Raw genomic sequence first — 13531 nt, 5'->3', positions numbered from 1 at the left:
CTCCGGCGGCACCACCGCCACACCTATTTCTACCTAATAACAGCAGTGTTAGGCGCTGCCGTGTTCCGGTATGAAGGGTGTGGTAAGGGAAACAGACTTTACCGAGGCGTTCTAGCTTGGTCCTCAGGAGTAGCGGCACATCTGTGGTCGACCTCAGGTAGGAATATGTAATCCTATCTGGGGTTGATTACAGATGTCCATGGGCGGCAGTAGCCACTTACCATCAGGTGGACTGCATGCTCGTCTGCTACCCTTATATTATAAAAAAAAGGTTTATTCACATTATGTACATCCACCCATCAGTTAATTTTTAATGACGGGGGAGGGATCGATTTGGAGGCAAGGGATTTTAACAAGATTTTATGCAATTTATAATAATTTAAAATAAATATAATGAATTTATTAACATTTATTTTTTATATAAATTGCCTAAAATATTGTATTCCTTTGACAATGATAACAAATAATTGCAACAAAGTACTTTATTAATGTAATCAATGAAGTGTCATATTTATTATAAACGTTGGATGCGTTTAAAATCTGCCAATTACTACTAATTGACCCTGACGCTTCGTAAATAAAATAATTAAATAAAATATATAGTCATTTGAGAGCGAAGTCCATTTTCAACTTATTCGGCGGTCAGTTTTATGTCTTTACGATTTCTTTCGTTTGTTTACATAGAAAAAACGATGGGAGATATTTTGTGGAAACATACACCTTTTTCGTATATACTTTCAAGGAAATCTGCTCCTTTGTTTTCGTTACACTTATTTAGCGCCTTTGCGAAGTCGTCTTTGACGTCGGCCTCATCTTTGACGATATTCAGAAACTTATCAATAACGAAGTTTCCACTTGCGTCGATGTATCCGCCTTTGAGGCAGAAGCAATGCATGAACTTCTTGCTGTTGATGTCGTTCGGCATGGTCCATGCGAGCAAGTGTTCTAGGCTGTTAGGTATCGATCCAGATTCCTGGATGCACTGCTTCTCGATGGGCTGAACTTTTTTAATTAACTCGGACGGGAGAGGTATGACTTTCTGTGAAACAATATTAATCACATTATAATAAAATAGTAAAATAATGAAGAAAAAGAAGTGATATCCTAGTGGTTGAAACTCGGTCTTTAGATTGAAGGGTTCGAGGTTCGAATTCCAGGTAGATTTTCCAAAGTTATGTGCGTAGTAAAAATGTTTATCAATTGCAGTAAGGGTGACGGATAACATCGTGTGGAAACCTGAGTTATCTTAAAAAAGTTCTCAAAAGTGTGGCAAGTGTACTAATGTGTACTTGCCCAGCGCGGTGGATATCCTTCTCATTCTGAGAGTAGACCCATACCCAGCAGTGGAACAGTAGGTAAACGGGTTGATGACGATGGTCAATATGAATTATGAACTTTTATATAATTTAGTTTTAAAAGCATTTTCTTAACGAAGCCTTTTCTAAGCCACTTTAAGTTGGAGTTTGGAAGTTATCATATCAATATCAACTTATTGAACAAAAAATATTTTCTCTTCAAAACCACAATATAGAGAGTGTGGGACATAAAGACTAAAATTTATTTTATATCACGGCGTGCGTAAATTGACGTTTTAAAACCCCCATTTCCGACCCCGTAATATAAAATTTTATACAACACGCGGACGAAAAATGTTTTTCTGACTCGTGTGATTGCAGTCCTCGCCTGCGGCTCGGCCTGCAAACTCACACTTGTCAGAAAAAAATTTTTCGTCCTCGTATTGTAATGTACTATTAATACTTTGAATCTTGAAAAAGATGCGTGTTCAGTAATGGCGTTGTTAATCTCCTCAGGATGGTTTTCTTCGCTGTTCTAGCTAATGATAATTTATTTTCAAAAGGCACATAACCTAATGGTGGCGTTATTCACACCTCATACCGCATTCCATGAAGTTCGAGGGCCGCTGAAAGACCGAATTATAACCACTAGGCTATCCACTACCACTGCTGAAGACTGCTGTTTTTAAATTTTAAGCCATCTTTATAAAATAGTTTTACTTACCTTGGCGTAGGTGAAAGAAATGACCACACATACAATAAAACACGTTGAGAAATGCATTTTAAAATTTCAAAAAAAATATTTGATATAAATCACAAGTAATTTAATATTCCTTGTACGGTCCTACCGCTTAGCTAGTGGTATATTGAATACAAACTGGTATATTGTTGTTTTATATATACTTATACATATGTAAAATCATTGCGTTTAATTTGCCTTGCAAAAATATTCATCGTGTTTGATTCATCGTGATAAATTATCGTCTTTTCAATTATAAAAAGACGTTTAATTCAATTTCGTTATTAATCAAAACCAATCTAAAATGCATGAAGGTACAAAAAGTGGCATCATAATTGTTATTCAGTAGGAATTTAAATGCGTTGTCTTACCAACAACGTGTTGCGATCATAAGGAATTTAACACGTAAGAAGTTAATTAACATTTAAACATAATATATGTCCTGAATTGACTGTTTAAATAAATTAAATTAAAATTATTAGATTAAAGGAGAATGCCCATTCTTGGTACTGATTTTTCTCATGCGTCAAAATGGAAGTAATATTAAAATTATTTTTTGATTTTTTTTACATGATTTGTCGATCAGAATAGTTTCTTTGAACAGGGGATTCCATTTAAGATAAAATAAGACGAAATGTTGATTGTTGTTCTTAAAAATTAAAATGGCGGTATTTTAGACTCGAAATTCAATAAGATCAATTAGTGTTTTGACTAATGATTTTTCTCATGTGTCAAAATGAAAGTAATATTAAAATTATTTTTTTATTTTTTTACACAGTTTGTCGAACAGAATAGTTTCTTTGAACAGGGGATTCCAGTTTAGATAAAATAAGACGAAATGTTGATTGTTGTTCTTAAAAATTAAAATGGCTGTATTTTATACTCGAATTCATTATTTTAGGTTTTTAGGTTTATTTTAGGTTTTTTTACCTACTACCTTTAAAAGTAAACGGAATATGTTAATCGAACTACATTATAGGTACCTACTATCAGTTAAAACCGACCATGAATCTATCGTCGGATGTTTTCGATGTTGAGGTTATGTAACATTTCGGTAAATAACTTCAGAACCCGGGTGCTGATCTAAAAAATAATTATTGGTGGTAGTATTTGGTTAATTATACATCGTCTACAACAAGTTTCAATTTGATGCAACTCTGGACGGCGGTCCATACATTCATGGGCATTGTCCTTTGGTTTTTAGTTACTTTTTTTCATTAATTTTAAGGGTAAGTGGTAAGGGATAAATACTTTAAGGAAATAAACGTAAAACTAAAGTTGAAGTATTTCTGTGCTACCTATATTAAAAAAATCAAACATTTTTGCTACCTAAAGTTTTAACACGTGTTATTTGTTTGAACTTATGTTAGAAGTTTTACCATTATTCATGTAGAAGATATTATTTGATTAAAGTTTAAAACTTAGATTTCTCGGTAAGGCTTATACACGGCTTATTTGTTTTTTACGAAATAATAGTTCTGCGTATTTAAATTAATAGTGGGTTTATAATATCGTACCGTTATCATTAAATTTGAATTTAATTAAGAGATAGTTAATTATTTCTTAATTACTAGAATATTATTTACGTTATAACTTGCTGCGCAAAAAATAAATGGCATTGGCGTTCCTCAATTAATTAGTAAATCGCAGAGTTGGTTTGTGTTTGTGTATAAAGAAAATATAAATGATAACAAGTGCGGAGCTCTACGGTTACACCAGCCTTTAAAAGTGTGAATACTCGGGAGATTTCATGGGTTTCTTTTTTTGCGCAGAATCCTAATTCTTTCTCTAAAATGAAAGTAAGTTACTGTTTATAATATTACAACTGTCAGTAAAACAATCGTCAAAAACGGTTCGTTTCGGAGATTATCCGAACAAACAGAAGGTCAGACAAAAAATCAAATAACTATTTTTGTGATAAGTACCGTATCTTCTTCCTTGTGCATTTGCGCAAAAAGCTGTTATGTACAAACTGACTCTGTAATATTATTTATTGATGGTGGACTACACCATCTAACTTTAACCGTTACAAAAGCCTTACCAGCTGTCAAATCTATGGTTAAACAATTCATGTGTTAAATAAAGTTAATCTGCCAATTTCGGTTTGTTCAAATGATTATTTCTGCAACTTGGGTATTTGCCAACGTCAATTAAAAATGTGGTAACAATGAGACAAATGACAAATAACTTAGTGCAACATAGAATTACTGCCTTCCATTTGAAGATCCATGCCGAAAAGATTATTATTGTTAGCTTAAACGCAACGAGTCCTCAGTGCAACCCACCCTTTAGTAAAAGATGTGACGATTGTTGGTTATATCGTGCTAAACTAAAATATCGTTTTAAATCTTTAGTCCAGCGCAGGTAGTCGTATTCATGACTAAAGTTCTAAAAATATTTATCCGGCGCCTAGTTTTTGCAAGACTTTACCGTGTTCTCATAAAAAATCAGTTCAATGGCATTAAAATATTATAACCTTGTTAAATTAATCTTCTTAGTTGTCTTCAATTATATAATTAGTAGTAAAGAATGCCAATATTGTAACCAGCACAGGATTTTTGAAACTGAATGGATGGCAATAATGTAGGGATGTTGCTTACGATACGAAACACACGAGCGACAGAGAATGTCGCGACGGCTACCGATTGTCGCCGTGCGTCACCAGTTAACACCCGTCGCAAGAGACCGTCCGCCGCGCCGTGGAAATTTACGACGTCGTAATGTAGTAGGTTTGTGAAATCGCCGTGACGATAAAGGACATGACGCTCTCTTATTACATCACGCTCCCTTTTCATCATAATATACACCTCGTTGCTTCTATCTAACATGTGCTGTGTGTACCGTGACGGCCACTTTTTAACTTCTGTTTTACTATAGGTCAAGTTAAAGACAAAATGTTCCTTGGTAGGTACCTTAGTACCTTAATTAAACAAAAAATGTGAATATATTATAATCATTAATATGTCCGATTACAACACAATTTTAAATGATAAGAAAAGCGTGTACGGGATTATCTTTAGAGATATTCAAATATTGTTAAGAATAATTATTAAACTCCCATTCATGCTTTATTCATGTTAAAATGATAAAAATATTCCTGATATTCTTCACGATTATAACACTATTAATCTGACAATTTTATCTTCACGTGTATGTGGGAAAGTTAATGGATTTTCTGTGTTTCATGAAGTTAGTATTATTTCTTAGAAGGGCCAAGAACCACCGGTCGTAAGTCCAAAGATACCGAACCTGAAATAATAAAATATACTCGTATGTACATATGTTACTATGTAAGATGTCACACCTAATTGTTAGTTAATTATAATAATAATTCGGGTCGGGTATACCGGTATACCCATTGAATTAATGTGTGTCCTATTCCTATTAATAATGACCACAAAACTTGGTTCCTCCACAACAGAAACGTAATGAAGATAGACTAATTTACTATTAGTATTAGTCAATAATTACTTTCCGCCACCATAGTCACGCCGTGATTACGAATGGTGTAGGAAATATTGGCATTATACGAGTATTTAGAAATTCGTTACACATTAAAATTGAAGTTGATGTTGATCATAACGTTTCTTGTACACTGAGGAGCACATTACTAGTTATATTGATTTATTTACTTTTTATATTTTGTATATTTCATCTTAGAATATCTAGAAGTACAAAATTAATACCCGTTTATGCATTTGTATTTTTAGGTTAATGAATTGTCTACTTACGAATTCTTACTGATGATGCCGTTGCCCATATGGAGCATGATGGAACCACTGCAGCGAATGTTTTGGGCGTCGGCAAGACTGAAGCATTGTCTGCCTATTAAATGATTGGTCCTGATAGTAGAGGCGAAGAGATGGTACGAGCGCGACTGGGAGCAGGCAGTGTTGCCACAGCCAGGCTGGTTCCTACCGCCGTTAGGAAAGAAGTCTACGTGGCCACTCAGCGGCGTATTGGTAATGGTATTGTCAGTGTGGATAACTTCCACGTATCCACCGTCGGTTCTGCGAATGGCATTAGCGTTGTTCTGCCACATAGGACTAATGGGGTTCAATGCTGAAAAATAAATGAGATTCATATTTTAGGTACCCTTAGTTACCAACTTAAGATTTTTATTAAAGAGTTATTCGAGTTTAGAGGAACTGAGAATTCCGCATTTGCAAGATGCTTACCTGTTATTCTTCTTGGTCTACGATTAGCTAAGCGCCCAGCAATGGCTGCAATTTGAGCTCCGATGCCGACTCCAGTGAAGTGGACGTCGTTCCAGTTACCACCGGCAGTGCTGATCAACCAGGAGACGAAGTTACCAATAGCACGGCCAACGTCCACGGCCCCGTTAGTAGCAGTAGCGTAGTTGCTTCCAGCAAGTCTTCTCCAATCGACGACTATCACGTTAACATCACCAACAGTCAACCAAGCGGATGTCAGCATGGAGTTGATTTGAGAATTCCCATTCGCAGCCAATCCGTGAACAATAACTTTGATTGGTCTACTGCCCAAGTAGTTGGATCCCCAAATTGACATAGCATTTCCGTTAATTATAATTTGTGGTGAATTAGCATTCCGCCTGGAAAGAGTAATTACTGTGTTACAAAAATTTTACAACTGACCTGCAGCTATTAATATTAGTCTACAGGACATAACCTACAGGTCACGTCGGTGTTAATCATAAGTACAATGATATTCATATGTTTTTATCACGTAAATGAACTTAGGTCCTAGTAATACGGATCTGTGCGGTAATATTTCTTCTGTGTTTGAACACTACGGCTATGGCAAAGTCTTAGTCTTCATCGGTAGAAGTTAGAAACAGATAGAAAAACACATGATGAGTGATTACCACTTAAATTATTGGAGTTCAGGTTACGTCTTTTATGGATTAAAAAGTTAAGTAAGTTATTAAGTTATGGATTTTGGAATTCTTAACAAAACAAAAGTGACCTAAAATCCAAAGGTTACTTATGATCTGATATATTTATATTTCATGGTTTTACGTCAAACAATGAATAATTCATAATCGCTTTATCTAATCGCGATTTCAATTCAGTGTTCTTACATATTATTATTAAGTAATACCATGGCTGTAAGACTTGATAAAGTTTATTCTTAGAATAAAATATATTGTCTCCAATACCTAAATAATTTTGTAAAATCTTTTATTACCGTATAGATTATACAAGTTATACAATTTCTAAATACTTATTAGTAGATAAGATGTAGGATCTGCAAATATCTGTGTTAACCTCATGAGAAATAAAATTATTATAGCTCGTCAGCGGCAGCAGCAGGCCGTCAACGACTTGAGTGATCACTCTTATAGATAGCTCCACAACGGTAAACTTATTCTATTCAAAATATCCGCAGACTATTTGGTTCGTTGGTGTAGAACGTACCTAGTGAACAGCCAGTATTGGTTGTCAGCACCACTTCTGGCCAGCTCTTCTTCAATGACAGGCTCGTATAGATCTACAAGGAGTGGGTTGTCGTCTCCATCAGCAACCCACACGTAGCGGCTTTCACCCTCTACATAGTGGCTGTTGTCCTCTGGCACCAGAGGAAGTGCGCTACTAGACACCACTGCAAAAATATGCATGTTACATACATATGTAATATATTGTTGTTGACTTTGGTCTAATCATTCTTATTTTGAAAGGAGACTCATGACAGTATAACGGTTTAGTAATGGTAATAGATTGATGAAGATTTTTTTTTAATTTTTATATTTAACGTAACGATAAGGCAAACAGGCTACCTGATGGAAAGCAGTCACGTCACACCTTGCAACACCTGAGGAGTGGCCAATGCATCCCGGTTTTGAAGAAGAGATATTTATTGAAGAGAGTATCAAGGATCCGAACATAATGGAATTTGCGGATGTTGTCATTAAATTTTTAATGAAAAGATATACTCACAAGCTACCAGAGCGACAGCAATCACTAGGCTCTTCATGATAGGGATTGACTGCGTTGTAATAGTGCGATTTTTTTGAGTATTTATTAGTATATTTATCTTATTATCGATGTTATCATTATTAAATACAGTAATTTAATTGTTTTTTTACAGATAATTATTTGTAATCACTGCCTATGTACGTACAATAGATAGCTGGGGAATGAGGTGAACTATGCACATGATCTTACTTCTATACTGATATTATAAAGAGGAAAGATTTGACTGTTTGTTTGTTTTTTTTGCATTGAATAGGACCCGAAACTGCTGGTTCGGTTTAAATAAATCTTTTAAATATATTAGGTACTTTATTCTGGAGTAACATAGGCTATCTATTATTAAAATAAGTTTTTTAAACTACTGAAATAAACAACTAATATAACTTCCGGATTGACCTCTAAACTAGCGAGTCTCATACATAAAGAAAGTATTTTAAAGTGGTTCATAGGGCTAGGCTAGTCTGTTATAAATAGTCAGTACCTATATCCAATGTTTTGTTTACCAAAGGTCGAAATTTGACAATTTATGTTCAGAAATTATAAAATTACGATCTTTCATAGGCAAAAATCTATCCAAGATTGATTAATTATTAACTTGCGTTTGTCGATAGAATATTGTTTTAGTAAGTATTGTAAGGGGTAAGATATTCTTTAATTCCGAATATCTAATATATTAATATTACAAAGAGGCAAAGTTTGTAACTTTGATTGTTTGTTGGTTTGTAAGGGCTAATCGAAATACTGAACCGATCATGAATTTTTTTTCACAATCAAAAAGCTATACTATTCAGGAATGCTATAGGGTATTTTTTATTATGATTGAATAAAAAACGGGCGAAGGCGCGGGTACTGTTAGTATTTATTTATTTCGGATAACAGAAATCAAATTAGTTCGTAACAATTAAACTTAAAACTATGTTAGTGCATGTTATAACTATAAATATTAAATAAATCACTTCGCCGCCAACCTAATATTTAAGCTGAACTTGACTAAACATTAATTACGTCAGAGATCTCTTGAAAATCTGTGTTTTTGGATTTTCCAGAAACAGAAATATGATATAATTACTTTGTCTCAAAAATTCCTTAATTGTTATTTTTTTGCGCAATTATGAATTCTGTTTACAAATAAAAGAGTGTTATACATAACTAAAACAAGCATAATATACACAATTAATTTAATAAATATAATATTAGATATGTCGTATTAATTTTATTAATTTATTGTTCTTATTAATACAATACTTTACGTATCTTCGTGAATATATTAGTAAGGCCAGGTTCCACCAGTCGACAATCCGAATACGCCGACACTGAAAAAAACAATTGCAAATAAAAAAAAATGTGAGCCGTCACGGGATGCCTGGCAGATGTGAAACATCGACATTATTTTGTAAAAGTAATATGCAGAAAAGAACATATTGTGATAAGAACTAAATTTATTTATTTATTTATTTATTTATTTATTCACAACTTACATCTAACATTACAGGAAAAAAATCCTAATGCGTTAGTGTAGCTTAAAAATAACAATAATTGACGTCCAAATTACATAAAATATACAATATACATAATATATACAAGTAAACTAATTAATAATTTTCAACTACATGGAAGGCTACCCTCGTGAACTCTCCAAGTGTGCAACAGAACAAGTCGATAAATATGTCATAATGATAAAATAAAATATTACGATTGCGCATGGCGACGCGTCGCCACACCGTACACACTACTGCATATAGACTGTATATATATGTTATAGGCAAACTCCGAAGCTCCGGCGCTCCTAGGTTGGAATGGTCAATCCTCAGGTCAGACTGAATGACTTAGTCAAAGCCCAAACAAATGTAAATTTTCGGCCTTTGACTAAACAATTTTCGTCAAACCTGGGAGAGACTAATTTGGTCAGGCAAACGTCAAAACACAATTTTATTAAATCGGGGTTTGACGAGTCAAACTCCGATATAGGTATGAAGTGTCTTATCTTCGTATATTTGGAAGCATTTTATCATTTAAGCAGCTTTCAAGTCTTAAGAACAGCTTAACTCTGCCAGTTCTGACACCTGATTGGTCAGCTTACGTGATTTTCACTTTTATATTTGAGATGCTTTGAGAGAATGCCATGTGGCATTAGGCCCACCTTTTGTACGATGTGCAATAAAGTATAAAATAAATAAATAAATGCTTTTGGAATATACGGAGGTTAGTTTGTAAGATTAGGTATAAAAAAATAACATTTTTAAAATTTTGATGTTTATTGTTTTAATAATTTAAAAAAACCTAACCTAACCTAACCTAACCTAACCTAACCTAACCTAACCTAACCTAACCTAACCTCACTCATCTTCAATTTTACACAATTACACGCCCGCACGCTCAATGAACGAACATGAAATGACAAAACAATCGGTCGGAACACCGCGAGAGACATTATGAACCTGTTTAAAAATGTTCAGATCAACGTTTGACCGAGTTTTGCAGTCGCTTCTAGGATTGACTAGGCCAAAACCGAAACAGAATAATTTACTTTCGACGTTTGACTGAAAAGTTAGGAGCTCCTGGGTTTGACTAAAAATACTTCAGGCAAAGGGCGAAATTGAAATGTATTTCGGGGATTGCCTGATGGCTTTGGCCAAACCTAGGATAAACCAGTCCTTCCGCGAAGAAACTGTGTATCGGACTTTGACTATAACATATACACTACACTGTCGCCACGGCATGCGTCGCCACGCCAGAAATCGGTTTTACGTGCGGCTATAGATGTTTCACATCAAAATATAAATATATACTTCATTGATATTTTCGTGTAGAATAATGCGACTGTCAGAAGAGTATCTTATCTAATTACTTATGAATAAAATTACGAATTATTCCAAGATATAGGTAGCTAACTGTAGATTATAACAATTGAAATCCTGTTATTTAATCTGTTTATCATTGTAAAATGTAGATTGAGATCGACTGAACTTTCTTTTACAGCATTTTATGACTTTATTAAGATGTTGACTTTAAACGAAGCAACAGTCAATTTTATGTACAAGGTCCCGCATATTTCATACTACATGTATTCCTATTAAAGTTTACGTGATGCTTATTACTTAATAATGCTCAAATATTATTTATTGTCTAGAATTTCTTTAACAAATGCAAAAATACTATAAGTATATATTAGCCTACTCGCAGAGGATAAAGAAATAAATCCTTACCCATTCTTGTTCGTGATGCTGTTTCCCATGTTAAGTGTAACTGACCCACTGCACTGATTGCTCTGAGCTTCTTCCATAGTAAGACATTCCCTTCCTACCAAATGGTTGGTACGAATGGTAGATGCGAACAGGCGGTAGGAGCGAGTGTGGGAGCAGATTGATGTCAGACAGCCTGGTTGGTCAGTGCCACCATTGGGGTAAAAGTCTACGTGGCCGATCCTTGGCGAATTATTACGGGTGTAGTAAGTGTGGATGATTTCCACATACTGTCCTGCGTTTCGGCCAATGGCGTTTATGTTGTAGTACCACAAGGGACTGACGGGGTCCAAACCTAAAAAGAAGTGTTGACTTATTGATTATCTCAAAAAAATAAACCAATTTAAAACGTAATTTAAAATGCCTAGGTTCCTAACCTGTCACTCTTCTAGGTCTTCCGCCAGTAAAACGTCCAGCGTTGCCTGCAATCTGACCTCCCAAACTGAATCCGGTAAAGTGAACTTCATTCCAGTTGCCACCGCCGGTGTTGATCAACCACGTTATGAAGTCACCGATGGCTCGGCCAACATTCGGAGCCTGGCTGACTGCAGTAAGATAGTTGGAGCTGGCTAATCGCCTCCAGTCGACGACTATGACGTTAGCATCAATTACAGAAAGCCAAGCAGAGGTGAGCAGAGAGTTGATCTCAGAGTTTCCGTTTCCAGCGTATCCATGGACAATAACTTTGATTGGTCTGCTGCCCAAGTAGTGCGAAGCCCAGATAGATGATTCGTCGCCATGTGTTATTATTTGCGGCGTACTAGGGTTCATCCTGATGGTAAAATAATAGTAAAGGTTGTGCCGAAATAATACAGGTACGAAGGTGCGATGATTAATAAACAAATTTTCGGTTATTTTGAAGAAAATGGTTTTAAAAGTAGTAGGATATTTAGACAAAAATGCTTCCAATTCAATTTTTATTTAATAACCTGAAACTAGATAATTTTGTGGTTTGAAATCTACCTTTTCGTCCTGTGGAAGCGGTTGAATTGAGTTTTAATGGCCAAACATTTTCTTAAAAATAAATTATCAATGATGCAATTTATAATAAAATACCGTCATCTATAAAAAATGTGAATTCATTTGACGTATTCAAGAGGAATCTATACCAATACCTAATACTGTAGTGCTATACATTTTTAATTAACATTTAACATTTTTAACGAATACGTCAGGTGTATAGAATCTTTTGATAATGCGCGACGACGAAATGATTGTATTACCTTACTATGTTCTCATGTAAGTGACAACTGTCTTTATGAGAATAAATTTCTTTAAATCTATGCATGGTGAATTTTCACTTTAAGAGAAAACGCTTATCCAACATTGGGATAAAAAAATGTTGTGAAAATTAATACTTGGGCTATTTAAGGCCATTTGGAAGGTTTAAAATTTTGTTGGTCACGACATGAGCGAACGTACCTGGTGTAGAGCCAGTATTCGTTCTCCTCACCTCTTCTAGGATCTTGCATCTCTTCGTCGACTGGCTCATGAAGATCGACGAGCACCGGGTTGCCGTCGCCGTCAGCTTCCCATAAGTAGCGACTCTTTCCCTCCACATAGTGGCTGTTGTCCCCTGGAACCGGAGGAACAACGCCTCCGGCTACCACTAGAATGGCAAACAAATCTTAAAGATTCACATTTCTATAACAGCATAGTGACACTACAAGAGACTTTGTCAAACGGATGATAACAATTCCTTGAGGGCCCTAGTGGCCAATACGACGAGGTAGAACCTTGAAGCTTCAACGTCCCACAATTTTCTGGGGGACGTTGAAGCGATTTAAGCTGCATTTTCTTTTCTAGTATTTAAAACTAAAACTAAAATTATAACCTAACTACTACACTACATCGGTTATTTCATTCTTACTCCTGCCTTATCCGAGTGTCAATTTGGACGATAAAAGTTAAATAATTAGTCTCAAACTGAGCGAAACATGAAGTTAATATGGGATTTGCACGTCTACTAGTAATATTGTAATTTGTAGCACTTCTCAGTATGCTAAAATACGCGATAAGTTTACACTCATTATGCAGAAAGCCCTTTCCCTTTACTAAACATTGCGCCTGAGATTCATGCCAGATATTTGAGGAAATATATATGCTGCTAATGTTTTCAAAGTTGAGATAAGTCTATCGACCTGTACTTTGGCAGTCGTAAAATCTAGTGTTTTCTCATTCTGAAAGGTTAATCATGCCCAGCAGTGGAACAGAAATGGATTGAGTGTACAGGATATTGACTTTTCCAGATACAAAATACTCACAGGAGACCAGAGCGGCAAAAGTCACCAGTAATTTCAT

At 35.1% G+C, this 13531-nt stretch overlaps 3 protein-coding genes across 3 annotated transcripts; all 3 read right to left on the bottom strand.

Moving 5' to 3' along the window:
- Positions 1 to 676: 676 nt before the first annotated feature.
- Positions 677 to 3980, bottom strand: LOC140748296 (uncharacterized). Its single transcript, XM_073081101.1, has 2 exons — positions 3960 to 3980; positions 677 to 1039 (listed from the first exon to the last, which is right to left on the bottom strand). The coding sequence occupies exons 1-2, from the start codon at positions 3978 to 3980 to the stop codon at positions 677 to 679; spliced, it is 384 nt and encodes a 127-aa protein (XP_072937202.1).
- Positions 3981 to 5080: 1100 nt separating this feature from the next.
- LOC140748290 (pancreatic lipase-related protein 2-like) lies at positions 5081 to 7989 on the bottom strand. Its single transcript, XM_073081087.1, has 5 exons — positions 7953 to 7989; positions 7434 to 7617; positions 6213 to 6607; positions 5766 to 6096; positions 5081 to 5283 (listed from the first exon to the last, which is right to left on the bottom strand). Exons 1-5 carry the CDS (start codon positions 7987 to 7989, stop codon positions 5238 to 5240), a joined length of 993 nt encoding a protein of 330 aa, XP_072937188.1. The 3' UTR covers positions 5081 to 5237.
- A 3201-nt stretch (positions 7990 to 11190) lies between these two features.
- Positions 11191 to 13531, bottom strand: LOC140754470 (pancreatic lipase-related protein 2-like). The gene is made up of 4 exons (XM_073089492.1): positions 13495 to 13531; positions 12653 to 12839; positions 11608 to 12002; positions 11191 to 11525 (listed from the first exon to the last, which is right to left on the bottom strand). The coding sequence occupies exons 1-4, from the start codon at positions 13529 to 13531 to the stop codon at positions 11191 to 11193; spliced, it is 954 nt and encodes a 317-aa protein (XP_072945593.1).

The sequence above is a fragment of the Epargyreus clarus genome, unplaced genomic scaffold (assembly GCF_041222505.1).
Source record: "Epargyreus clarus isolate Ecla_fem2 unplaced genomic scaffold, WU_Ecla_fem_2.2 ptg000003l, whole genome shotgun sequence".
Taxonomy (NCBI): Eukaryota; Metazoa; Arthropoda; class Insecta; order Lepidoptera; family Hesperiidae; genus Epargyreus; species Epargyreus clarus.
The sequence above is the reverse complement of the archived record's forward strand: the minus strand, read 5'-3'. Positions and strand labels throughout refer to the sequence as shown.

Excerpts from the sequence above, each read along its gene's own strand:
- LOC140748296 (XM_073081101.1), bottom strand. The coding sequence starts at position 3,980 with ATGCACAAGGAAGAAGATACG. Across the intron at positions 1,040-3,959 it reads TGCACAAGGAAGAAGATACG|AAAGTCATACCTCTCCCGTC; the intron begins GTACTTATCACA and ends ATTGTTTCACAG.
- LOC140748290 (XM_073081087.1), bottom strand. The coding sequence starts at position 7,989 with ATGAAGAGCCTAGTGATTGCTGTCGCTCTGGTAGCTT. Across the intron at positions 6,608-7,433 it reads CAATACTGGCTGTTCACTAG|GCGGAATGCTAATTCACCAC; the intron begins GTACGTTCTACA and ends TACTCTTTCCAG. Across the intron at positions 5,284-5,765 it reads GGCATCATCAGTAAGAATTC|GTTCGGTATCTTTGGACTTA; the intron begins GTAAGTAGACAA and ends TTATTATTTCAG.
- LOC140754470 (XM_073089492.1), bottom strand. The coding sequence starts at position 13,531 with ATGAAATTACTGGTGACTTTTGCCGCTCTGGTCTCCT. Across the intron at positions 12,840-13,494 it reads TTTTGCCGCTCTGGTCTCCT|TGGTAGCCGGAGGCGTTGTT; the intron begins GTGAGTATTTTG and ends TTGCCATTCTAG. Across the intron at positions 12,003-12,652 it reads GAATACTGGCTCTACACCAG|GATGAACCCTAGTACGCCGC; the intron begins GTACGTTCGCTC and ends TTTTACCATCAG.